Consider the following 27851-nt stretch of genomic DNA (forward strand, 5'->3'; position numbering starts at 1 on the left):
GCTGGGATTTCTGGTCCTCATGATCACTCAGCAAGTTTCCTGAACCTCTGAGCCATCTTCAAGCTCCTCAAACTGCATAATCTCAATTGACACAGGAGCCCTTCTCAACTTTGGTAATTGTGCTTTTTAACTTCAGAATTTTCTTCCTCGAGTTAGCTTAACCTCATATTCAGTCCTATTCAGTCTTAAGTGCTACAACAGTCATGTGCACCATATCTTTATCTATATTTATTTATTTATTTGGTGGTTCAAATGTCATCACCATTTTTCTGATAGCAAATATTCTTCTACATCATCTGCACATTATCTTTATTTTTAGGCTACACTATGCTTTCTCTTATCTCTTTAAAGTGTTCTATAGGTTTTAACATATTTCATTTAGCTTTCTCGAAGTCTTATGTTCAACATCTGCCCTTCCTCAATTTCTATTTATTGCTGCTTTCTGCTTCCTTATGCACTGGGCCACACCTTGTCCATATCTTATTTGTTGAAAATTTGACACATTAAATAATAAAATGCTTATAAAGTCAGTCTCCTATGCCTGTCTAAGGCTGGTGATGGTCTCTTAATTATTCTGGTGAAGTTGAGTTCTTTTGATGTGTTAGGCCATTGTAGTCTGCCCAGACATTCCTTCATCACTATTTAGTGGGCTGTGCTCTCTCCCTGGTGAGAGTTGGGAGCACTTCAGCTTGGTCCTGAGCAGGCACTCACAGCCCGAGCTTGTGCATTCTGAATCCTAGAAACTTCCAAAGCCCCAGCAAGCCGACATTAACTTCTTCAGATTTCCCTCTAGGCTTTTTGGGTAATATACTGTTTACCCAACAGATTTCTACTTCCTGTGGAAGCCTTAATATCAAACTGCTGTGTTTTTGAAGAGCTAGCGTAAGGGAAAATGTTATCAAGCTAAGCAAGCTCTCACTCTCACCAAATGAAGGCAAGCGGGCGATTTCTAGTGAGCAACCATCCAGTAAAGCAATTTTTACGAATGTCCCTGTAGATGTGCAAGCTTGTTTATGTCCAGTAGCTGCCAGGCTGGTCTTCACTGTGATAATGGACTGATGGTTTACAAGGCTACCATGGGTTTATAGTGGGGGATGGGCAAATTAAGCTGTGCCAACCATCACTGTTTTATCAAGAATTGGTAGTTTCTGACACAAACACTCTACTGCAAGCCTGATTAACTCCTGAGTTCAGAGAAAGTTGGTTCCAGGAGTTTGGACACTTGCTTTCAGTTTTAAGACCACATGTCTGCAGGGTAGAGAAAAGAAACAAGCTAGCACTAAGTAGCTGTCTGCTGTCTGCAGAGGGGTCAGGTGACACTGAGACGGATTTCGGGTTGAGATATTACAGAATATAGGTATGTTTCCCCACTTAACAGTTGGAGGTATGATAATGTCAGTAGAACTAGTAAGGCTAAATATTGAAGAGGAAGGACACATTAAGATCTGTGGATGGATTTCCTCAAGGATCTGGTAGATGTTCAATCCATGGAATGTGTAGAAGCTCACACAGGCCTAGGTAGTATGTGATTCTAATCACAATATTACAGTAAGGATGACAAGAGTCACAAACCAGGGTTTTTCAACCTTTAGGCTCAAAGTGCAGAATCTTTCCTACTAGAGTTCAGCAGTGTATCTAGACTGTATCTGATAGCTGTAGTACCTTTCATGTAATAACCTAAACATCTCCAGACACAAGATCAAGTTCACCAGAAACTACCCTACACTAGCAGCTTACCTATCTGGAATCATTGCAGCAAAACAGGAATAAACTAGGTTCACAGATAAGTTCACTGCCATTGTAATGTCTCCATGTAACAAAACTGTTGCAGTAAATGTAAAATTTGGCTTCTACTCTTAGGTGGACCATCTCTGACTTCTGGCTGGAGTAACACTCTTAGGCAGACTAGCAAAACTGTTAAGAGCATTCCCAACTTTAGTTTGGGAAAGTCTGAGGTACACATGAACATTTTTCCTTTACGTGTGTATGTGTGTGTATGGAATAATGTACAGACTGAAGAAAAACACCCATCTACACCACAATCTGAATTCCACTGTTGTAGCTACTGATATTCCTCAGCTCCTGAAATAGAATCTGGAGTTGGCAGCTCCTGCTTACAGGCTGAGCAGAAGGCCTTACCTTCTTCTAACAGCAATAACATGCAGGAAACATGGAATTCAGTGAACATTCTTTAACTAACCAATATTCTTCCATGGCTTCCACAGTAGTAAAAGTGCAAATATTTAAAAGACCTTTCAAAAAGCCCTCTTTTCCTTTAGTCACTGTATGGTATAAGTAGGCGGCTCCGAGTCAAAGCTCCTCTACACAGCCATTTCATTTAGAATTCTAGCCATTCTTCTAGAATTTGTCCTTCAAGGTAACCATTGATGACTCTTCTACAGACACTTCAATGCAAGGTCTGGTGAAACACATCTGCCTTGCCAGCACTGGGGAAAGTAAAAACCAATGCTAGCCTAAGTCACACAGCACGATCTTCAGTGACAGTGCATGCAGAAGATCTAGTATGGAGGATGCCCTAGGTTTAATTACTGGTACTATGTCCCCCAAACCAATACATGGCTAAAATAACTAGACACCATGACTTTCCTGTATCTGTTCCATTGTTAACATACATAAAGTGGACAGAAGAAACCAGGAGTCTAGATCGCCATTCTTCTTCATTTAACGGAAATACTTATTGCAGGGGTATATAATATAGAACTCAACTTTTGGATCCTATACATAGCAAGTTACTTAAACACTACAAAGGTAAGATCACAAGTAACCACAACCATGAAAAATTAATATTTAATTTATATTAGTTATATGCACAATGAAAATTACTATTCGTTTTGCTTAAAAAATAACTTGTAACAAAGATGATGTATTTTTAAGTAGTCATGATTCATTTTTTCACCATTATTTTAAGTATCTTAACAATTTTATGACATTATTTTGTGTGTGAGAGTGCATGTATACACATGCATGTGCCATACTGTGCATGTGCAGAGAACAAGTTTTGTGAACTGGTTCTATCATTCCATCATGGGAACTTCCAGGGTCAAACTTAGGTCATGAGGCTTTGCAGCACGTGAACCATTTCATTAGCCTTGTTTTGCCTTATTTTCAAGGCAATAGGCAAAGTTTAACTAGTGAAATATATTTCATAATCATGGATAAGAAAACAAATTACAGAAAAAAAATTCTGTAACCTCTAAATTATTTTGTATAAGAAATAATATGGGGCAAGCACTCTTAAAAATCAAATTTAGAGACCTATAAAAGATTATGTAAACATTCCCCGAACTCACACAAAAAAGGAAAACTCTTTCAAAGAGACTTAAATAATAGGCTAATTAAAAACAAAAACAACAAAAATTTTGACAGAAAGCTCAAAAGACAATGAGCAATCAGTCATCAAACGTGATTTTTTTCCCTTGAAACACAGTGATTTTGGACTGCTGCTCTTTCCGCCTCCTGCTCGCTTCCCAGGAAGGATGCAGAGGAGCATGAGTCTGCTGCTTCACACTCTCAAACCCTCTTCGTGCACTCTTTGTAAACCGACTCTTGATTGGAGGTTCATTTTCTGCAAAGTCTGGGAAGACAAAGCAAAAATTACAACTAAATATATGGGCAAGACAGACTGCATCTCTTTACATCATTCACTGAAGGAGAATCTCAAAGTATCTCACAATTTACAGCTAACGCCCAAGAGAAAACAGCTTCGTGCGAAAGACTAATAATACGAGGAGCTAACTTTGGAGCTCACCCAAAGTAAGCAGATTCTTACTGAGTCAGTCTATCTTTCTTACAGTAACATCAAGAGAGCAAGCAGTTCTACTAACATCAGGAGACAAAACAAGCCAAAATGAACCAATAAAAATGATGTTGATAATGATCAGATGCTCCATTTCGACTTGTGTGGGTACACAATTCAGTAATTCTATCAGGAGATGACAATTTTCATCCTCTCATTGTGGCAAAGTACTGCTTGTCAGCCTGTCAGACATTAGTACACACCTGGAGTTTTATTCTTTGGGGCCTGTTCTCTGAAATCCCTAAAGAAAAGAAAAAACAACATTAGGAGTTAGAAGACAAAACAAATCTGCTGATGACTGAGTGCATGTAAGCTCACCCTCAAAATGCATCCACTTGCTCACTCCACTAACAGCCAATAAAACAAAATGATCCATGATGCAGCTAAACAGTCATTCAATTTCAATGTGACCACACCCACACACCCACACACACCCACCCTCTTTTCTTTCCACCCACATAGGGACTTCTGTTCAGTGGAAAACAATCCATTTTGGCTATCTTGCTCTTGGACACTGTCTATATAAAGAACTTCAAACATTTTCTCAAGGGGAGAATGATTTACACATAATGAAAATTAACACCCATATTTTGGTGCAGAACCAAGAAAAACCTTGAAACCTTTTGGGTTATGACTGAGTCAGATAGGTAAATATTTTAATTACTCTCAAGGCTTTATTAAAGTTGTAGGTAAATATTCTAATTACTCTCAAGGCTACAAAGTTGAAGTTCTTTTCTACGCCAGGTTTGGAAAAATATTTACATTGTATTATTTTATTAAAGAATATCTCTGACCAATAAATAACACAGAAAAAAGGGTCATTATGGAAAATACCAGCCAGTCACAGCCTCTACGTTAAAATGTGTCAGTATTCCCTATCAGACAAAAGTGATGAATGAAATGAAACTTTATAGAAGATCAGCTGTGAGAAGTGGCTATCGGCAGAGATGAAGAGCAACATCCCAATGTAAAGTCGTCTGTAGAAAGGCAGCCTCATGCACTAAAACATGGGAAGGAGCCAGGTTTGGAATGGTAGTGGGTTGTTATACATCCATCCAAAAATTCTGTTTATTGAGACAGATGTTTTTCATAAAAAATATCCCAAATTTTAAATTTTGAATGGGAAGAACAAAACCTATATTCCCCAGGCATGCATGTCACTGGGCTGTAACAGACCATCTCTTCAGAAGCTGGGCAGTGTCACTGCTGTATGTGTATTTAACATGCTAATTATGAAGACGGAGAGAGCACCAGGCCAAACTCAGCATGGCAGACACAAAGCAGGTTCATGAGGAGTTTCTGTCATAGTGCAAGGATATGCAGCCACTTCATAAAGTAAACAAAAATGAACTAAATCATTTCAGAATAAAAACATGTCCTTACCTCCTGGAGCTTTTAGGTCCAGATAAAGAGTGGAAAAACACAGATTCTAACTTCCTAGCGTCTGGAATTCCCTTGTGTTTATCATTTCTTAAATCCCAATCAGGATCAAGTGTATATGTTTTGGGTGACACCTTTTGGAGGGGTTTGTGTTCCTTAGCTGAGGACCGGACACCCCCTTCCTTCTTTCTTGTACGTCGGACTTTTCCAATGAAGAAATCATCACCACTGTCACTATCCTCAGACACAGAAGACTGTTTGTAGAATCTTTCTTCAGTGCTATCATCAAAGTACTCCTTTTCCTCCTCACTCTCCTCTTCCTCACTGCCACTGTTCTCACCCAGGGTGCTCTCCCTTTCTTTCTTTGTGGTTTCAGTTAAGGCAGTCCGTTTTGAGTCTGCAGGTGCCTTCTGTGAGTGTGCAGAGGTAGCCACAGCATCCTTTCCTGCAGGCATCCCTGGAGAACATGGAGTGACCACGGCTTTGGGTCCATGTTCTATCGTGGCCAATTTTTCTTTTGAATCATGTACTGCTTTCTTTGCTACTGTTTTGGCATCTTTTCCTTTCTGCTCACTGACAATAGTTCTCTCAGGATGCTGTAACTCGCTTGCATCATCTTTTGAACAGAGAGTGTCCTTATGCTGGCTTTCCTCTGAAGCATTCTTTGATGACTCAGCCTCAGGAGCATTCTGTCTTGCATCTTTGAAGGCTTGAACAGCAGCTGCAAGGAAGATAGTGCAAGACTTGTCTCAGCACTGGCACATACAAAGTGTCACTGTCCCCACACAGTACTGCTTTAGCTATGTGGAAACATTTAAGAGGACAACTAGAAATCTACAGTATGTATGGAACAGGAATATGAGCTTACAAAGAAATCTTTTCATTACACAAATGCCAAATTCATAAAGTACACTAGGAGATATCCAGCTTAAACTGCAAAATGAAAATTATTTTCTTCATGTTTCTGAATTATAAAGAACAGTAAAAATATCACTGAAAACAAAATGACAACACTAATTTTTCTGTTAATGTCATTGAATTAGTTTTCAGGCATAATTAGTTTTTAGGTACTTAATCTTTGACAAAGCACTTAATTTCATAAATATATTTTATAAAAGATAAATAAAAATTATGATAGTATGAGTTGTATAAAAATTTAACACATCAACTATCTATCCAACATAATTGTGCTTTATATTTTATAAAACACTACATATAATACATTTTAAAATTTAGAAAAAATACAGATTTAATTTTTTATATCAAACATCTTTCATACTTGCAAACATGTCCAGAGTTATATACTTTAAATATTTATAAAAAATAAAATCACTTATCCAAAGTCATACACCTAAATACATTAAGCATCCTGACTTGTCATTTAACTCATACCTTTTAGTGCATCTATTTTTTTCTTTAGAAGAGGGTGAACTGCTAATCTGGCAATTGCTCTTTCAGAAGCAGTTGAATCTGGCTGCAAATTGAAAGCAATAAATTTATAACATCAAAATTAACCTGCACTATTAGAAATTTGAAATCTATCAATCTATTGTATGTATTAGTTAGATCACATAATTTGCAAATATTCTCGATAGATAGATTATCTATGTAATCTACTGTAAAGACAAAGATCAAAATATAACCGATTTTGAATAATTAAAAAATGTTACCATTTAAAACTAAAAAAACTTAGAATGTCTTCTATCCTTCTATCTGTATGCTCAGAACACAACACAGTACCTAGCTCGTTACTAACACTTTACGAGAGGAACATAGAATTCTGTAGCACTTACTGTGTTTATAAATTAAAACATTCATGTCATGACACCTGTTACTTTTTACATGCCCACTGGGGCCAACCTTTTCCATATCCTACCCCTAGCTCCATCATTGGATCAGGCTGATCTCTAGTAGCATGTTTAAAGAGAGACCTTTAAATTGCCCATGTCTCCTACAGTAATTTCCATTTCCTGAATGTATTTTCCCTTCTAAGTACTCAGATAAAGATTCTGTCACCAGTTTTCCTTTCATCACATACTACAGGACACGTTAAAGTTTAATTTGAATAAAAATAGTGCCATGACAGATTATTCCTAAGAAGGTAAAATTTAACAAAATTTCAAGCAATTCTTTAATTTTATTCACAAGAAAGTAAAATTAGTATCTCAAACTTCTAAAACATTTATTAAGATTTTTCTTAGGCTGGGTGGTGGTGGCACACGTCTTTAATCCCAGCACTTGGGAGGCAGAGGCAGGTGGATCTCTGTGAGTTGGAGACTAGCCTGGTATACAAGAGCTAGTAGAGAAATCCTGTCTCGAAAAACAAAAATCAACAACAAAAAGGATTTTTCTTAGACAATGCTTCACTTTTACAATTCAGATATTAACAAAAGACTATAGGCCAAGAACTTTTTTTCTACAAAACAAACCAACAATCTACACTTGATTCAAGAACATTTAATTTAGCTATGTAGGGACAAACTGGAACTCAAACTCAACTTTGTGAGTTTGGTCTAATATGTCCCTAAAATTTTTCCTCTAATTCACAATCATTTGTGACTTAGCTGCAAATTATTTCCACACTAAATTATTTGAAGTCCACTTTAAGTCTTTTCAGAAAAAAAAAAAAAAAGGAGGAATAAAAACATTAGTGAAAAAAAACCAAATCTAAACCAAAGGCTTGTGAGAAGCAGGAGGCACAGGTTCATTCTCTTGGCCACTCTGTCTTTCAAACTTGCATGTGTTCAGTGCAGGAACTAAACAACAAGGAACCACTGCAGGGCTGACCTTCCCTCTCTACTCCCTCTATACACTTACTGACTAAATGTTGTGACACTAGTTTAGAAGGCTAAAATATCTCCACAAATGACTAACCCAGAGCAGAATGTGATAAACATCATCTGAGAAAATGTCACAGGGACATATAAAAGGAGCAGACCCTGTGATGTATCTACTGTGCAGTGACCCAGGGCTTTGCCATCTCTGAAGTGGTGACACTTGCAAGCAAGGCCTTCACAGGGTTAGGCTGGATGAAAGAAACCGCAGCTTTCCTTATTTAAAACTGACACAACGTTTGCCATGGAAAATTCTCAGGAAACTGTGGTTTCTCACACACCTCCAGTTTCTTCCACTTCAAATAAATTAAAAAAGTAGAAAACACCCTCATCTTTTAATGGAAAAATTTTATTTTGGCATTTGGGTATTTCTTATCAACACAAAGGTATTTATTATTCAACTCTGAAAAGAATTCTTCAGATATGCTCTGGATGGAAACAAGTGTCTAAAAGAGAAAGCTTACCTATGTGCAGCACGAGTTCTTTGAAATGTCACTAAGCAAGTTGTAAACCCACTGCTAAAGCAAGACCATGAATATCAACACTTGTAATAATAAACTGGGCTTAAGTTCAATTTTACATTTTATCTAAAGAAATCAATCAACAAGTTACTGTTCTCAATGCACAGTTCTCACCTTAGAGTAAGAGACAGTTTACTCTGGAGACATTTTAACTGACCATGGCTCAAGAACACCAAATTCCACATTCCAACATGGAAGCAATTTCATGACATTTTGCAGTTTTACAGAACAAAGAAATTGGTAAATCAAGGCAAAGTTAAAATACATTGGTGAGCACATCAGAAAGGCAGTTACAGCAAGAGAAGGGAAGCTTTCCTATAGGCTTAAGAAGCTATCCAACCACATTCTCAGTTTTTGGTTCATGCAAATTAGTGGTGAGCTAAATTAATGGGTTCCAAAGGTTTGTGTGTATTAGTCACAGGATGTCAGTTCTGACACAGGTGGGAAAGCTATGTATTCAGGGGTTACTGACCTAGCCAAAATACAGTAATTAATTAGTCTCTGGGTCTGTGGCATTCCAACCTCTCCACACCACTATAGTTTTATTCAATCACCCTGCAGACACAGCTTGTTTACAGGAATTCTCCTTTACACTATCTGTAAAACTTTTTAGGAAGATAATGCAAAATAGTTCCTTTGGCTGATGAAATGAATCATGGTAAAACCCTGAAGAATATTTTGGAGATGATAAAACATTTTAAAATATCAATTATATTACATATGAACACAGCTAAGATTTCTTTTTCTTTTCTTTTTTTTTTTTTTTTTGGTTTTTTTCCGAGACAGGGTTTCTCTGTGTAGCTTTGGAGTCTATCCTGGCACTTGCTCTGGAGACCAGACTGGCTTCGAACTCACAGAGATCCACCTGCCTCTGCCTCCTGAGTGCTGGGATTAAAGGCGTGCGCCACCAACGCCTGGCCAAGATTTCTAGCTTAAATGCTGAAAATAGACAAATTAAGTGTTTCTACTGGAGAGAAAAACAAAAGAACTAATTTTATTCATTGTGGGTATATATAAAGAAATTAAGCAAGGCTTGCCACAAACTACTTGACATGCACAGGTAAAATGTGATAGATGGATGGCTGTTACATGGTAATTTGAGGAAAGGTAAGCAGTCATTTAAATGCTAATACATTTAATCACTCATGCTACTCTTCAAAATTGTTAAAAGTAGTAGTTTAGCTTTTAGTTATTGGCATTTCTTTCTGCTTGACAGGGAGGAGCTCATCAATACTTAACCTGCTGCTAGATCTGCACTGAGGGGTTGGTATTTATCTTCTGTTAGCTTACATTAACCTCCAATTATAGCTTCCTTAGGTCCTACTTCCAGAAGTGGACCAAATCTAAATTTACTGGGTCTATGTTATATCTTGAATATGAAATTTCTTCCAAGCTTGCTTGGTCCCTTTTAGAAGCTGTTTTAGGAGGTTAAAGATCCTTTGGGAAAGAAGGCCTATTGGCACTGTCAGTGAGGGCTTGGAGGTACAGTTTTGCCTGTATCCATCCATACTATTCCTGCTTCTGGATCCATCAAAATGTAGGCAAGCCTCATAGGAAGCCATTGCCATGAATGGAGCAGCCCTAGCTACCATGCCTTCTACATCATGGTGGGCGTTTACTATAATGTAATGTTAGAGTCTGGTGGCAGTGGCAGTGGCAGTGGCGGCAGCGGCAGCGGCGGCAGCCGCAGCAGCAGCAGAAGCAACCTTTTCCCTTTTAGGTACTTCAGTGCTACTAGGGCACTGTCTGTTGAGACCCTGACTAACAGACTCCTATGTGACAGATCTCTGTATATCAAAGGAGGTATTAGTGACTGATACCTAGCTCCTCACACCTATCCTTGACCCTGACCTGGGAACCATCTAAGCACCTGGCTCTAGTTTTGTGCTGTGAAATCACTCCCATCCTCAGAAACTCTGAGAGTCCTCCTCCTGACAGTGGGTTCTTAGTCCTCCTAAGAGACCCTGCCATGATATCTCTCTCTGCACTCTCCCCAGAGACTCCATTATGCTCTCATACATCTGCCTATCTATACTAGTAATACTCTAGTAATAAACTCTATAACTTCAACAATCCGTCTCAGTGTACAATGGCTCCTTAAGTTTTTGAGCCATTATTTTCTCTCTCTGCTTCTGTACTTTCTTTTTAATAGAGATGAGAAAAGAAATGGATGCATTCCAAACAGAATATTTTTATGTCTTTGGTGAACATACAATATGGCAAATGAAAAACAATCATAAAAAAATAAATGGAGGAGCTGGAGAGACGGCTCAGCAGTTAAGAGCACTGGCTGTTCTTCCAGACGACCTGGGTTTAATTTCTAGCACCTATATGACAGCTCACAACTGTCTGTGATTACAATTCCAGGGACATGCAGGCAAAAACAACAATACACATAAAAGTAAGTAAATAAAAAGTTTCTTAAAAATAAATAAATGGAAAAACGAGAAGTAGAAATTGATTCTTAATATCACTTACTTGACCAGAATTTTAAGTAGGCAGAGGGCAAGATAAATCTTTTAACAAAAGAATAAGAAAAAACAAACAAACAAACAAAAGTACATTCCTCTTAAGACTGCAAAGCCACTGGCATTAATGACAGAAGAGATGGATTCTGGGAAAAAACTCGAATACCAAGACCCTTCCCCCTAAAAAAATTCCAAACTTTTAGCAGTGAGGTAAGTCAGTTTCTTATACTTTCTACTACTTTATGTATTTAGCTATTAAAATTTGGTAATGGAAATGGGAAAAAGGGAGTAGGCAAAAAGACTTCGAAGGTTTATTCTGGGAGATAATTATAGAATATTTAGAGGCAGGGTAAGGTGTTTTACACATTGGTACCTCATCTCTACCACAGACATACCTTTTTGCAAGTTTTTTCAAAGTTGATATCGTCACCAAGAGCAGATTTAGTTATGACATCAGGTTTCAATTCCTGTGATAGTAAACAATTCTAGTTAATCTATGAACAATGTAATTTAAATTCCTTTTGTGTCTTGATTTAAGAAACTTGGTATTTAAAATATTAACTTCCAGAGAAGAAGTAATACCTACCACTGTTAAGAAAATATATAAGGCTACAACAAATGCCTTTAAGTATCACTTTGATTCCCCTTACAGCAACACACAAGTTCAGTACATTTTCAAGGACTACAATCTATAACCCAAAAGATTCATATTTAGTCAGCAAGTCTTTAAATATGAAGAATATAAAAATAAATACAACAAACAAATATACTTTTGAACTTGCAGAAATCCATGGAATACTGTGTATATGACCCTTTGTAAGGGGGTATTGTAAAAGATGAACTTCAGCCTGGGAGAAGTAACCTTATTACCAATACTTGTGGGTGAGTACGAATTTGCAGGTTAAGAATAACTGTAGTGACACAGAAGAAAAGCATAGTAGATAATCCCCATAATTTAACTACAAAGAAAAACTTCAACTGGAAAAAGCAGAGGAATGGAGGGAGGTTGTAGAGATCATTATTTTACACACACGAAAAATGGCAGGAGCCCAAAGGATGTCATTTAAAATGGGCAGACTATGCAATGACTAGGTTCAATTCCCAGCATCCACATGGCAGCTTACAACCATACCATTCTAGTTCCAGGGATACAGTACCTTCTTCTGTCCTCCATAGGTATCAGGACAGAAGTGCACACACACACATATCCAAAATACTCATATTTATCAGAGATGGCTTAGTGGTTAAGAACACTTACTCCTTTCTCAGAAGACCAGAGTTGGATTCCCAACACCCATATCAGATGGCTCACAACTGCCAGAGCCTCCAGCTCCAGGGGATCTGATACCTCTGGCCTCTTTGGAAACTGTACTCACATGCACATACAGCTCCCATGATTAAAATTAATAAACCATGAGACAGAGTCAGAGTCCCTGAGGAGAGATCAGGAGGAGCTACTGGTCAAAGTGCAGACCAGGTGCAGCGGAAGACCCCTGTAGTTTAGAGTACCATGGGATGACTGCCAAGAACAGCAGCAGCAACAGCAGTAGCTGAGGAATGGAGCCAGCCTGGGCCTAGGAGACACAGTGTGTGTGCTGCAGAGGGCAGAGCCCAGAAGTGACCCAAGCCCTTTGAAGTAGCCAAAAAGATAGTGAGTGACTCCCGGACACTGAACACTGAGTTATTTTCACTGTTGGGAGTTTGATTTTGCTTTGTTCAGAGCAAAACATATGCCATAGGTTCCTCGCTCTTGAAATAAGAAAATGTTTAACTTATTTTTGATTTTACAGGAGTCCACAGAGACTGGAATTTTAGATATGGAATTTTAAAGAGACTTTTGAAGACTATAGGACTTCTAAAGTTATTTGAGTTTTATATGAAATTAACTTGTCATCTTAGGGATAAATGAGAAAGAAAAGGTTCTATTTAAATAGTGATGTATTTGTGTGTGAAGTTGACAAGGGGCCAATAGTACTGGTTAGTTTTATGTCAACTTGACACAAGCTACCAACATTTTGAAAGGAATCTCAATTGAGAAAATGCTCCCACCAGATTGTCTTGTGGCCAGTACCGTACTAGAGCTGACGGTCTTAGGTGTTATAAGAAGGCAGGCTGAGCAATCCACAGAGAACACACCAGTAAGCAATGGCCCCCCCATGACCTCTTCATCAGTTCCTGTCTCCAGGTTCCTACCCTCACTTCCTTTGATGTTAGACTATGATGTAGAAGTGGAAGTGAAATAAACTCCGCTTCCAAAGTTTCTTTTGGTTATGTTTTTTATACAGCAAAAGAAACCCTAATTAAACTAGTATGTAACTCAGATAGTCATGGAACAGACATGCAAAAAACAAAGGTTTCATAAATATCTGTTTTACATAGGCACGATAGATCTATAAACCACTATCTCCTATACACAATATTAATCCAATCTACTCTCTAGCCAGCCACTCCTGTATTCCGCTTTCAGTTTCATCATTTTAGAAAGCACAATTGCTCAAAAAACTTTGATGTGTTTATATTTTTAAAAATGCTTCAAAATGGAATGCCACCTGCAATTTTAGTCACTACTTAGACCTTTAAGTCTCCATTCATTCCATAACCCAGCAATGACAGTTACTTTATTAAAGACATAAATTAACCATCTGCATTACATGACCATCAAGGAACCGAGATGGAAACTAAACAATGAGACACAACACCCATTCTGAAGGAAACTGAGACAAGGAAATAATAAAAATGACCATCACACAGTCAGTGTATAGTTTAGTGTACCAGAACTACAGAGTGCTGAAAAGCCCATACCCACCATGCTCTTACAGATCCATGTGCTCTGTCTACAGTGCATTCTACTTACCAGAACACTGATTGCTAGATAGTTCATATTTACTTTTCTAGTTCTAAGTTAGTATCTTCACTGTGGCTTTTTCCTAAAATCATGTTAGATACTAAACTAAATTGTTTTCCTAGGTGTGAGCACCTCTTTGGTTGTGTGTGTTTCCAACAGAACAGTACACTATGACAGCAAAAATCAGAAATCTACTTTATACAAACACTAAGTCTTAAACTAAAATGTACAAAACCTGCATATATAATATGAAATTTTAAGAGCTTCCTAGAAATGACAGCTAGCTTTCATTTTATTTTGAAGTTATCAATTTTATGACTAATCAGACACATTAAAAAAGTAGGATGCTCTCTTAGACTGTGATGAGCAGAAGAAGGGCTGTTCCCCATCCCTGCAAATTCTATCATAGCGTACTTCAACAGTTACGAGGATTTAAAACAACACGTCTCTCCCCGATTCACCCCAGATAAAAACAGTAGATTGAACAGAGTTTGGCTGATTTAGAAAGGAAAAAGGGAAGCATGTACAGGAGATGTCTACAACATTAGACACTGCCAAGGATTAAAAATTAGAGCACTTTTCCCTACTTGGAATAATTCTTATTTTCTTCTTTTGGTGATTTATTTATTTTTATGTGTATGGGTACTTTATCTGCATGTGAAATTTTTACATTAACAGCTGAAAAGTGCTCTGGATACTTTCATGGTTATTAGGACGCATCCTGACAGGGTGAAAAGTTCACGTTTCCAGAATTACAAAACTCGAAAAATCAAATTAAAAATAACCCCCACCCCCCATCCCACACCCAGTACTTTCTACTCTTAAATCTTTTGTACCTACTCAATTGAGAAGGAGGTTTATCTGGATGGATCAATTCCAGAATCAGTTCTTTACTCAGAATCTTGGTGTGTACTGAAACCTAATCAGCAAGAACATTTTGCGTTTACTAACTTGTCCTGAAGCCTGGCCTGCTTTCCCCAGAGGTAAGAAGTTTCAGAAGACAGACACCACTTATACTTGAAACATCTGCTTGTATTTAGAAGAGTAAGTTAGGGCCACCATATGCTTACAAAATGTCTATATTACAGGACCTAGAATGAAACAATATTAAGGGGCTAGGAATATGGCCTATTCGAAGCTCAGACTTTCAGTTGAAGAAATTACATGCCAGAAAGCAAACTGGGATTTCAATTAAAAAAAAAAAAAAAACAGTTCTTAATATGGTGTTTCCTGAGTATGAGGGGGGCAGTATATACTGATCTCTGCACATAAAACCAAGAGTTCCAATGGATCATTTCAAGGATCTTGTTCCACTTTAACAAGAAAAGTCCTGCATTTTAATAATGCAGAAGGCTGGTGAGATGGCTCAGTCAGGAGACTGTACTTTGATCCCCTTGACCTCGTATCGGACCTCTACACATCTGCTATGTACTCACACATGCAAAAACACACAAATAACAATGCAAAACCAAGTTATATGGCCTTAGCGCACTGACTAAGGTGACTTTATACAATAAGGTAATTTTTTATCTTTTTGTTTCTGACACTTAACACGTGTAAATAATAAAACCAAACTTTATTTCATAATCCTTTTAGTAACAATTTAGTATCATTTTACTTTTGTCTGGGGATTTGGAATAATCCCAGCACCAAAGCAACGTAAATAAAAATGCTGCATTAAAAGCCACTCAGCCATCCATATGCCAAATATATCACTATATGTTAGGAACATTAACTTAGTAATCTGACTCAATAGCTTAAGACATCCTCCCTAATTATTAGTAGGGATGCCATGAAAACAGACCATGGAAGAAATATAATGAGCTATATTGAGGGTCAACGGTTCTGGAATGAGAATGGCAGTGCTGGGAAGGGTTCCTCAGAACCAGTACTGTAAGGGTAAGGTGCCAGGGACTGGGGATATGGTTTAGTAGGTAATGTTGTCACCATGTAAAGATGAAGACCTGAGTTCAATCCCCAGCATTCACATAAAAAGCCAAGTTTGTTGTACTTGTTTGCTTCAGTTTTATCTTTTGGTCTCCAGATAAGTAACTTGAGGATCTTTAAGTTGATAAGTTGCCTCTCGGTGAAAAAGAACTTGTTCCAGAAGCCAGTGTGCACACTGACATTTTAAGAGTCTGAGTACCATTAGAAACAGCATCAGAAATGGGGCTCATACTTATAGTATGTAAAATTAGAACCTATCATTTTATAGAATCATAAAGATCTGGTCCCTGTACCCTCCCCAGCGGCCAAAAAGAAACTACTCCCATTTCTAAAAATATAAGGGGTTTTCTTCATGAGGATGACATCTTGCAACAAAATACCCTATTATCATACCAAGCAAGTATAAGACAGTATGTCATGAGCACAACTATAAAAGTCTAGCAGTATATGAGCCAAAGAAAAAACTCCTCTGGAAAAATAGTAAGTAGAGGTTATCCTCCAATTTAATTGTGACCATAAGTCTACTGTTTTGTGGCTATTTCTTTGATACTCCCATATGTATGGAAAAATACTTCCTTACAAAATTATGAAAGACCTTTCAATTGAAAAAATGATAAGTATATTTACTTCTTTCAGAAAAAGGCTGATTCTATAAAAGTACCATGAATCAGAAATAAAATGAAACACTTTAGCTAAGTAAACATATAGTTGATCTAGTAATCCTATTCTGAATTTTTATATTTAGATGCAATGCTGTGTTTAAGACAATACAAAAAGGAGATTAAAAACAAAAGAAGCAAGAAAAGTCAGACTAGCCAAAGTAGAATACCCTAATCCCCACCAGGAATTCAAATATGTATACTATAAAGTATATGAATTCAATGCATAGCTAGTAAACTGTAGCTCTCTAGGGTAACAGTAAGACTTCTCACATAGGGGGAATACAGACATAGTAACCTTGTAACTGTATCTTCCCTGCTAATCAAAGTAAAGAACAGAAAACAAGCTTCACATATAGATCAGAGATGACAACTCCTTAAGTAACAAAAGCATATTATTGAGAATTACAAAATGCAGATGAATGAGACATTTGTTATCCATCAAACTCCTTACAGACTGCATGTCTCTTATATGTACTTGACTCCTCTTACAGAGAAATCAGCAATTATCTAGTTGTTCAAAATCTGTGAATAACTAAAATTACAAAGATTAATCCTTAGAAGAAATTACAGGAAAAGGTCTATCAATTGGATTTTATGTATTTGATAGTCCTACAGAAGGAGTGACAAATACAAGTAAATGTGCTTCATACCAAAGAATCATTTCCCATACCCATATTTATATTAACTGGGATAACTGTATTCTATTCAATATTTTCCCATTTCTAAAAATGGAAGAGTGAAAAGCACTGATAATTTAACTCAATTAAAATATTGTTAAAGAATTCTTTTTTGCTTTTTTATCTAACACAAACTTGAAAGTTATACCAAACTATAAAAGTCAAACATACACACAAATTACCCTGCAATTAAGATAATTGCTGGTACCAAATGTTGTTTTTAAGTTCAGCAATAAAAACGTCTTCCAGACATTTAATGGTATGTCATTTTGTAAATGAAAGTTTCCACAAAGAAAGGGCAGTGAGAAGACCTAAAAATTATGCTAGGGAAGAATCTGGCTGAGAAGACAACAATATGGGCCATGTTGGTCCAACATTACATTTATTTTAAGTTCTACAAACCTAATAAAATGCTGACACCACTACATAAAAATTTATTGAGTTGGCAACAGGAGAAGCATGATGTCAGCCACCAGCATCACCACCCCCATTTCCAAATTGCACGAACCCTTTAACTATTGACCTTAGCTTAGAATACATGCCTAAGTAACAATAAAAATAAAAGCCTTAGACATGAGGCACTATAAAACACAAATGAGTTTAGTTTGGCAATTTAAATTCAAGTTAGTCTAGTACTTAAACAGGGAAACATCTAAGCTTACACATGTAGCAGTTTTGCAAACGTGCCTCTCATCATCAAGCTCAGCCACACAAATAAGCCTTGAACAACCCTGGAACCCTTAAAGAGGCACCATGCACACAAGATATGGGCTGCCAGGAGGCAACACAGCACACGGTGCATATTCACACATCCTTACCTTCATGGCGTGTATCTCTTCAAGCAATCTTTGGGCTCGTCTTTGGTTTTTCAATAGTGCATCTTCAGTGCCCCTGTAAAAATACAATTATTACCAAGGAAAACATTAGTTTTAGAGCCATGTCTTGATTTTAAGCATTTTAAGTTTTTGAGAAAAGCCTACAAGACAAGCACTCCACCCTGTACTGCTGTTCTCAACCCAGTGCAACACATACCTGTTATCACTGTGTTGGAAACTGGACAAGACATGCTATCCTGGAATCATTTCACTGACTGGTAGCTTTTCTCTAGTCTTTTAATGACAAGTTCAGTTATATCCTGTCATCAAAGACTCTATTTAATGTAATAAAAGTTGTGGTGATATTTTGTTTGTGCTCTAACAAATGAAGCTTGTCTGGAGATCAGAGTGCGGAGCTAGTCACTACTTAACCATAGAAGCCAGGCAGTGGTGGCACACCTTTAATCCCAGCACCTGGGAGGAGGAAACAGGAAATGATATGGCCAGGCAGAGAGAGGAAGTGATAAGGCAGGGCGGAGACAGGAGCTTGTTCTCTTTTTGGCTGAGAAGTTGGTGATGTATAAGTGTGGCTGTGGCTTGCTCCTTTGAGTCTCTGATCTTTCAGCAGTTATCCCTATATCTGACTCTGGGTTTTTATTATTAAGACCAACTGGAACCCATGTTATAAAAAGCCTCCTAAGACACCGCTAATGGCTAGAGATACTTTTATTAACTGAAAATTGTTCTCTGGAATAAAAGAAAAAAAAAGATGTTCACTATTTAATTCGAAGGAAGGGTTATCTTCTGGGACATTTATGAACAAACAGAAAATCACAAACCACACATTTAAAGGCTTTTTCTAATACCTTGTGTTTAAGAACCACAAAGAGTTTTTCATTAACACTAATGATACTGGAAATAAAAAATATTATTTTACTGAAAAGCATCACACAATATATAATAAACTGACAACTACTTCTACAAAATACTGAAAAAGGCTGATGAAAAATAGTCATAACTGATTCAAGGTAGGCATCTTAGACTTATTAACACTTTAAAATAACTTCTAGTTACATAAAACACATAAGGAACCATGAAGGCAATTTCACTTTGCAAACAGGAAAGGAGAACTTTCTTAAAAATGGAAGAAATTATTCTGGTATCTTAAGCAAAAAAGGCTCCAAACACACAAGGGCATGCGGACACAGCATGTTCTCTCCCATCTAGATCATTTCTAGACAGAAAACTTATGTGCTGAAAGCATACCCATTTCTCTAACTTATAAATATTAAAGATATTTTTGACATTTTATTAGTTACAGGATTATTACTTCACACAACTAACTTTTTGGACTTCAGTCTGCCAACACTCCTGACAAGTTTTCGGATAACCAAAACTCGGATTCGCTTCACTTCTTTTCTCATCTTCACAACCTTTGAGGGAAAAAGACAAAATTAAAAAGATTATTAATGGAAATAAAGACACTCTGATTGTTCTTCCATACTGAAGTCTACAGTTTAACCAATGCTCTGCTTAACAGCTCAGACTGATGTAATCATACTTCTTACAAGTGGAGGAACACAAGGCTGAAAATGCATGTGCCAGGAGTGGAAGGAGAACCATTAGGATTCTATTTTCAAAGCCACAGAATTCCCAGCAATTAGCATTTTACTGTTATACTCTCCTGGGATTGGAACATACGAAATTATGATTTTTCTATGAGAAATCCCTTTGACCTCTGAGATCAGAGACTCATTATTACCATTTTTGATGCCATACCTTTCTTTACCTTTCTTCAAGTTTCAGGGCACTGTTTGTTTTACTTGAGTCTTTCCTTAGGATAGGAAAGTATCCTCCCATGGGTTTGTCAGCATCTATTCTTCCGGATTGGCTCAACATCATTTCTGGAGGCGACAAATTTCCTACTACTGTAATTAAAGGGTATGTCTACAACTTACCACAAGAACCATAACACTGTACTTTTAATCCAATTATGTTTAATGTATCTTCTCCCCTCAACATTACTTCTAAACTTTTAATGTAGTACATGGCATATAGAAACATTCAACAGATACTTGGTGAACAGTCAGAAACACAGCACGCCTTTTGCTCATTCACTGCTTCAGATGCATACTATATGAAAAGAAAATAATCTCATTTTCCCCCACTAGAATACAGCAACATCTCTGAAAGTTTCTTCTTGTTTTTAACTATAAAGCTTTTCTTTGAGGAAAAAAACCCACAGAAACCACTATCCACAAACCAAAGTCTTTTATTGCTTTGTCTCTTGAGCACAAGGTAGGCATTGTGGCTTACGAGGGTAATTCCAATGCTTCGGATGAAGTGAATGGAAAGACGGCACAAGTCTGAGCATAGCTTGTGCTGTATGCTTAGTCTCAAGCAAGTCTGGACTACCGAATGATACTATTTCAAAACATAAAACAAAGAAGCTAAAAATTGAGAAACAGAATCATAACAGGAGGTTATGATATAACATACAATTAAGACATTTGTAAAAAAGTACTAGCATGTGGCAATTTATACATTAAAACTACACATATTCCTCAGTGCTTAGCCTTGCAGACTTATGAAATGATAATATAGCATTTACTATTAATAGCAAACTTAGCTAGTAAATCACAGCTGGCAGAGCTGGTCCTTAGTTACATTCCCATTACAGGAAAGCTAGTCTCCAACTTTAAAACTCCAATTTCAGAAGAGGTAGGCATGATATTAATTGATAAATAATTCTAAAAGCAAAGGGAATGCTTCATACTCTCAGTTTCATATCAACAACAAACATGTTTTTCTTTATCATTCTCAATATCAGGCAAAATGAATTTGGCTACAGCATGTAACATTCACTATATAAAAAGGAAACTTATTTTTCTCAACTGCTTACTCTGAATCCTTAGCTTTATTTTTTGCAAAACATTACTCCTGGCCTTTTGGTGAGGCCATTAAAAGTTATCAATTCATTTGTTATCCAGAAATTGTGGCACTAGTTGGCAAAAAGCCAGAAGCTGGCAAATATTGCATGTGTGTGGCAGAAGACCATCACACTGGTAAATTCTCTAACCAAAAGCAAGCAGAACTAGCTGGGTATGGTGGCACATACCTATGAACCCAGCACTTGGAGGCTGGGGCTGCAGAATTCGGACTTTGAGGGCTAGACTCGACTACCCAGCAAGACCTATTCTCAAAAACTAAAGAATGAACACACACACACACACACACACACACACACACACACACACACACACACACACACACAGAGAGAGAGAGAGAGAGAGAGAGAGAGAGAGAGAGAGAGAGAGAGAGAGAGAGAGAGAGAGAGAGAGAGAATGCTTTGCTTGTCCCTGTTCCAGAGACAGCTACATCTTCTCATGCAGTGAGAAATGCAGTCTTGTCCCTGAGACACGATGGTGAAGGCTTGAGGCTTGAGTGAACAGATATGGCCATGTTGGGGGCTTCCTTCATTGACCTCAACTACATGGTCTACACGTTCCAGTATAACTCTACCCATGACAAGTTCAACAAGGGCACAGTCAAGGTTGAAAACAGGAAGCTTGGCAACAACGGAATGGCCATGACCATCTTCCAGGAATGAGATCCTGACAACTCCAAGTGGGGTGATGCTGGTGCTAAGTATGTTGTGGAGTCTTCTGGTGTCTTCACCACCATGGAGAAGGCTGGGGCCCACTTGAAGGGTGAGGCCAAAAGGGTCATCATCTCTGTCCCTTCTGATAATACTCCCATGTTTGTGATGGGTATGAACCAGTAGAAGTATGACAATGCACTCAAGATTGTCAGTAATGCTTTCTGCACTACCAACTGAGTAGTCCCCTGGCTAAGGTCATCCATAACAATTCTGGCATTGTGCAAGGACTCATGACCACAGTTCATGCCATCACTGCCACCCAGAAGGCTATGGATGGCCCCTCTGGGAAGCTATGGCATGATGGCTATGGGCTTTTCAGAACACCATCCCTGAGCCCACTGGTGCTGCCAAGATTGTAGGTAAAGTCATCCTAGTGCTAAATGGAAAGCTCACTGGCATTGCCTTTCATGTTCCTACCCCCAATGTGTCCACCATGGATCTAACATGCCAATTATGATGACATCAAGACGGCAGTGAAGCAGGCATCCTAGGGCCCACTAAAGGTCATCCTGGGCTACAGTGAGGACTGTGTTGTCTCCTTTGACTTCAATAGTGATGCCCATTCTTCTACCTTTGATACTGGGGCTGGCACTGCTCTCATTAACAACTTTGCAAAGCTCATTTGCTGGTATGACAATGAATACGGTTATAGAAACTGGGTGGTAGACCTGATTGCCTCCATGGCCTCCTATGAGTAAGGAACGCTAGACCACCCATCCCATCCCTGCAAGAACGAGAGCAACAGAGAGGCACCCAGTTGCTAAGTCCCTGTCCCAACTCAGGGACATCTGAGCATCTCCCTCACAATTTCCAGCTCAGACCCCCAGAAGAAGGGGAGGGGCTTAGGGATCACTTTCTTGAATACCATCAATAAACTTTACTGAACCCACAAGGGAGATAGTGAGAGAGAGACAGAGACACAGACACACAGAGAAGAGAGAAAGTGAAGTAAACATCTCTAGCTTGTCATTATTCAGACTGATGATTCCAAGAAAGCACTCAAAATAACCCATTAGAAGATTCAAAGTTCACATTGCAGAGTGTACCTGTGCTTGCAGTGAGGTCCACCTGAAATTTAGGAAACCTGCCTCATTTCTTGGATAAATAACAAAACAATAAAGTCAACACCTAACATATAGAAAGCCAACTCAAAGATGAGAAATGAAGAAAAGGAACCCCAAACAAGCAAAAGCTGACCATGGAAGGAAAAGCATTCTGTCCAAAGGGTTCTCTAGCTATTGACTAAGTCCTTTCTGTAGTCCAACACTTCACTACTGCTGATCAGCAGTCAAGGAACAGTGTTTACAACATGAACATCCTCTCTAGATTCCAAACAGTCCTTAATGAACCACTATACTGTCTCTTATAAGTTTAGTGGCAATACACTTGTGAGAAAAAGAGCTATATTTTGGGATTCACAATGACAAGTTTCTGATACTATGGTCCATAGACAAAATTCAGTGGTTTGAACTGACTCTTGCTATTTAGTAAATTAGCTAACACCAAGTAATGCATCACCTTGTCATGTACTTGGATCAGACTAACCTTTAACCAAACTGATAGTTACTAGGAAAAGCTGAGTATATCTGTGGTTCTTTTAGAATACATTACAACATTATTCACTTCTGGATATATGAAAATCATAAAACATGGATCACACAGCTATGGGAAAACAGGCATGTTCAGAAACTGCCGGTAGAAAAGGCAATGTCTATAGTCCTTAGGGAGGAAATTTTTGCAATCTTTAATAAAAATCCTACATCTGAGAGTGTATTAGAAGGCATGATTTCACCAGTAAAGGATCACACAATGCTTTCCATGCTCCATTCATCAGAAAATGTTTCACAAGACACTATGTATAAAGAGTACACAAAAGGATAAAGACATTTCTAAAGTACAGTATAACATATTCAAAGCCTAAAAATGTTTATCAATACTATACACTAGGTATAGACATGATACAAAAGAATGAGACATATAGGTGAGAAAAACTACAGCCAAAGAGTAACAATTACCACCAAGCTAGGGGAAAACAACAACAAAAACCTGGTGTGGTGCAGCAAAATCCTGAGAACTCTTAAATAAAAGTAGGTTACAAGGACATATATTTTAGGTATTTCAAGTATTTCATAGTTATGGACCTTATTATGCCTTCATAAGGAAACTCTAAATTGGTCATTTAGATAATAACTTACTGTTCATCAACAAGAATTTCTAAAAAAATCTAAAATGGTAAGTGACTAACTGTAATTTAGCCACTACTAAGCTTATGCTGCCACCTATCAAAACTCATGGGAACAGTTGGCGAGCAAACAAATTGGTGGTCTTTTTAAGATAAGCAGATTTATCACTTCAATAATTTTCAAATACCATGCAACTATGATATGAAGGTTTTTTAAGTTCATATACACATACATATTTTTGATATTCTTATCATTCATAATACATGGAAGAAAATAAATTTGTTCTTAGGCATCTAGCTTCTACCTTTATAACAGTTCCCTAATTCCTTTAAGGGGAATATTTTCTGATACCCAAAGTAGATGTCTGAAGCCACAGGTAGTTCAAAAATCCTGTAAATATGAGTTCTTTCCTGTGTGTGCATATTTATTTTTATTTATAGAGTAGATGCAAAAATTTTAAAACAATAGAATAAATCAATAGTAACATGCCATAGTGAAAATTTCTATTTCAAAGTATTTATTAAATATGGGTTATTTGCACTATGGTACGCTAACAGCCAATCTGAAGACTGAGGGCTTGGGGACCAATGAGTGGTAGCATGTATAATGCACATATCCTAGAATAAGAGGTAAATTACAACACGCACAGCACACAGTTTCATATGTTGCTCTTACAGCACATGTGAACTCACAAATTACTTCTGAACGTTTTCAACTACATCTTCTAACTAGAGTTATCTCATATAATCAAAACAACAAAAATCAAAACCACAGATGAAGGAGCTCACATTACACTACTAGCTTAAAAGAAATTCAATAGACTTGTTATTTTATATCAAATTGTAAAATCACATCACTTTTTTCTAGGGAGTTTCAATGGGAAATATTCTACCAAACCGCCATACCCCAACCCCAATCTTACATATATTTGGCCATGGAAAGAGATGAGTAGAATCAATCTACTTAAAGATCTAAAAATTCTTTCAAAGCCACTGCTATAGTATGGATACTTTCAACTGTGCAAGCTTGCTTCTCTAGTTCTAATGAGAACTGAAGGAAAAAAAATGTCCAAAAATTTGGAGATTTTTTTTTCCTCTCATTTCAACACAATTTTTGAAAGGCTTCATTTTTTCACAAGACAGATGTAAATTAAATATATTATAAAACTTTTAAAATTAAACAAGATACATTGATATAATTCTAGACTATATTATTATACATGAACTTTCTTTCACACATATACTCCCATGTAAATGCCATTACAAACACTGACAAGGAGAATTAAGTGGTTCTAGAAATTACACAAAGGATAAAAGCTATCAAAAGTTTTCTTAAGAAAGCTGTGAGTAGGACGAGTGAGAAGGAACTCTAGGTCTGTGTGCAAACGGCCTTTAGCAAGACTACAAGGAAGCCAATACAGCTGAGTACATGGACTGACATACACTGCTCAATTTTATCCAAAAGCAAGCCAGTGAATTTAAAACAAGGAAATGACCTGACTAAATCTGTGCTGAAGAAAGAACTGAACAGCAGGTTAAGATGAGCAAACTGAGGAACAATAGTGTCAACTTCAACAGCTTTATTTGGGGTATAATATGGACTGTTAACAGCAGCAATGGCAAGAACAAGTGTGACATAGTGAACTTGAACTGTCTAAATGTGCTTCTCTTTTGTGTAAATTGTTGTCAAGTTGCTGTGAAAAAAAAGTCATGTTTGATGAGCTTTTTCTAGGCAGTCATCTTTATTCCTTCTTTTGCTATGTTTCTCAACTTTTATGTAGATCTGTCAGTAGAGTCATGTGCCACATAAACTTTGGAGGAACATACACAGAGCTAGTGACAGTAATGTCATAGACATTTAGGTTTTGTGGTTCAAGGGCAAAACTACTTAATGCCATGTATTTTAAAACATGTTACCATTAGCAATTCATGACTGCATTTGTATTCTAATTTTGACCTTAACGATACCATCAACATTTCCACTATTTTCTGTCCTCTTTATCCTGTATTTATGAGAACAAATTTAAATTTGGGGTATGTATGATTTCTGGTTTGAAAAATCCATCCAGTCACCCAGAAAACATTTATAGAGCATACATATGTTCCTGGGGACACCCCCACATGCACACACGACAGAAACAGGTGATCACATCATAGAAAGCATGCTAGCTAAAGTCAATTAGTGAATTCTTTCTAATGATAATATTTAGCTATTTTGAAAAAGCCTACAAATTACTGAAATGGAAAAGGAACCTTACTTGACTGATTCCCTGACAGTATAATCCTTGAAATCAAAACTGGACCTAAGTGGAATTGTCCAAGGACAATTAACTTATGATCTTTCACAGATCATATATAACTTAAAAAACACCTCACCAACAGTTTTCTTGCACAAAAATACACATTTAAATGAGTGGAAAGTCAGTAAATTCGAAGTATCTTGTTCCTCCCTCTTTGATACCTTGACCCCCACTGCCTACTGAAGGAAGACTCCAATCTGCCACGATAGTGACATATTTGTTAATTCTCATCAGTGAATATTTTCTAGCCCTTTATCATTCAGAGTTTCCTACCACCAACTTGTCTCATCTTAGAAGAGTCCCTATGCCTGCAAGGCCTTCAAATACATTACAGAATTACTATCTACATTCCTGGATAAGATCCTCAAAGATTATCTGATGATGCTTCCTTCAAAAACGTCTGCACTATTATTTGGAGGGGTGGGAATCTTCGTTTATTCTCTACCATAGGCTACTGGAAAAGAAAACAACAGCAGCAAAGGGCATCCTACTCAGCTGTGTAATCGGAACAGTGACCTGCATATAAATGACACACAGGGCAAAGAACTCTTTTACTCCATTTAGCTGTGAGGTGTCCATTCGATCCCTGCCCTTCAAAGTTTACTCTCGTAGGATGCTATAAAACAGTTGGTAAAAGCATATACTGAAAACTCATGGTAGTCTGGCAAGGCTAACACCCTACAGAAGAGGTGGCTGCGAGACTGGAAACGAAGCACGAAACCAGGGACAGAAACTGGGGATAGACAGCGAGTACAAACGGCTCTTGACGTTCAGCGGTAATGGAAACAGACCAGGAGAAAAGAAACAAGGTGTCGGGCGTGCAAAAATGCTCATCCAAGATCTGTGTCACCTTTAGGACAAACTGTCTTCCCTTCCTATCTGACAATCGAGAGAAAGCAGGTTTACTGAGAGCTTACTTAGGGCCAGGCACTAAGCAGACACCCCCGTAAATTTAAATCATACAATCTCACGAGGAGTGTACTCCGGGTTTCATCTTACAGAGAACAATGAAAAGTGACCGTACACTGAGTGACCTCCCTACCGTCGCAGGGACGGAGGCGTGCGGAGCCTGCGACCAGGGACCCGACCCGCCGCGCGTGGCTCCCGTCTCCGGCCGCGCTCCGCCTTCCCGGAGCCCCGTATCCCATCCGCTGCCCGCGCTGCGGGAGCCGCGGAGGCTGAGAGGGAGCCCCACACCCCACAGCCCCGTCCCGCAGCACTCACCTCGTTATTGAGGTTCAGAGTCCCTGGCTGAGCCATTGCAGACGGAGGAAGAGGGTCGGCAGCCATCTCCGGCACGTGAACGCTGGGCGCTTACACCGCGGCTGCGTAGGAACGCCCACTGACGGCGGCCTCTTCCGCCCAAAACTCACCGCCCAGCGCGCAGACGCAAAAAAAGAAAAAAAAGACTCGGGACCTTCCGTCAGCACCGGAAATGGAAGGGCGGCTTCCGGCGCGTTGGCTAGGGGCCGAAATCGAGCGTTTCCTTGGAAACCGGGCGAGTGAACGCTCCAGTGGGCGTGATATAAACTGTTTGCAGAATAGAGTAATTTTTCCCGCTGATTGTTCCTCTGTGCTGCGTTTTAGTTTTCCGAGGAGGAGAGGAGAACGTTTTCCTGAACAGATCAAGCACTTGAGTTGCCCATTTTGTTATTCTAAAATCTAACGCTTGTAGAGATTTTTGCTCTTTCAAGAAGGACATCTTGATAAGAGCTTCAAAGCCTTTTGTTTCCTAGTGGCCG

General features: G+C 38.1%; 1 protein-coding gene and 1 non-coding gene across 3 annotated transcripts; both read right to left on the minus strand.

The window, feature by feature from the left end:
• Window positions 1-206: 206 nt before the first annotated feature.
• Window positions 207-301, minus strand: LOC113834076. Its single transcript, XR_003482346.1, has one exon. It is a non-coding gene; the product is annotated as a small nucleolar RNA SNORD24 (small nucleolar RNA).
• Window positions 302-2659: 2358 nt separating this feature from the next.
• Srfbp1 (serum response factor binding protein 1) lies at window positions 2660-27468 on the minus strand. Of its 2 annotated transcripts, XM_035440148.1 has the most exons (9): window positions 27334-27456; window positions 19746-19870; window positions 19311-19399; window positions 17970-18042; window positions 11416-11487; window positions 6590-6671; window positions 5201-5918; window positions 4021-4058; window positions 2660-3595 (listed from the first exon to the last, which is right to left on the minus strand). In XM_035440148.1, exons 3-9 carry the CDS (start codon window positions 19388-19390, stop codon window positions 3411-3413), a joined length of 1248 nt encoding a protein of 415 aa, XP_035296039.1. In that variant the 5' UTR covers window positions 19391-19399; window positions 19746-19870; window positions 27334-27456; the 3' UTR covers window positions 2660-3410. The 2 variants fall into 2 exon arrangements, with proteins under 2 accessions (XP_035296039.1, XP_027256687.1); XM_027400886.2 differs by lacking the exon at window positions 19746-19870 and having other exon boundaries at window positions 27334-27468.
• Window positions 27469-27851: the final 383 nt, after the last annotated feature.

The sequence above is a fragment of the Cricetulus griseus genome, chromosome 2, assembly GCF_003668045.3.
Source record: "Cricetulus griseus strain 17A/GY chromosome 2, alternate assembly CriGri-PICRH-1.0, whole genome shotgun sequence".
NCBI lineage: Eukaryota > Metazoa > Chordata > Mammalia > Rodentia > Cricetidae > Cricetulus > Cricetulus griseus.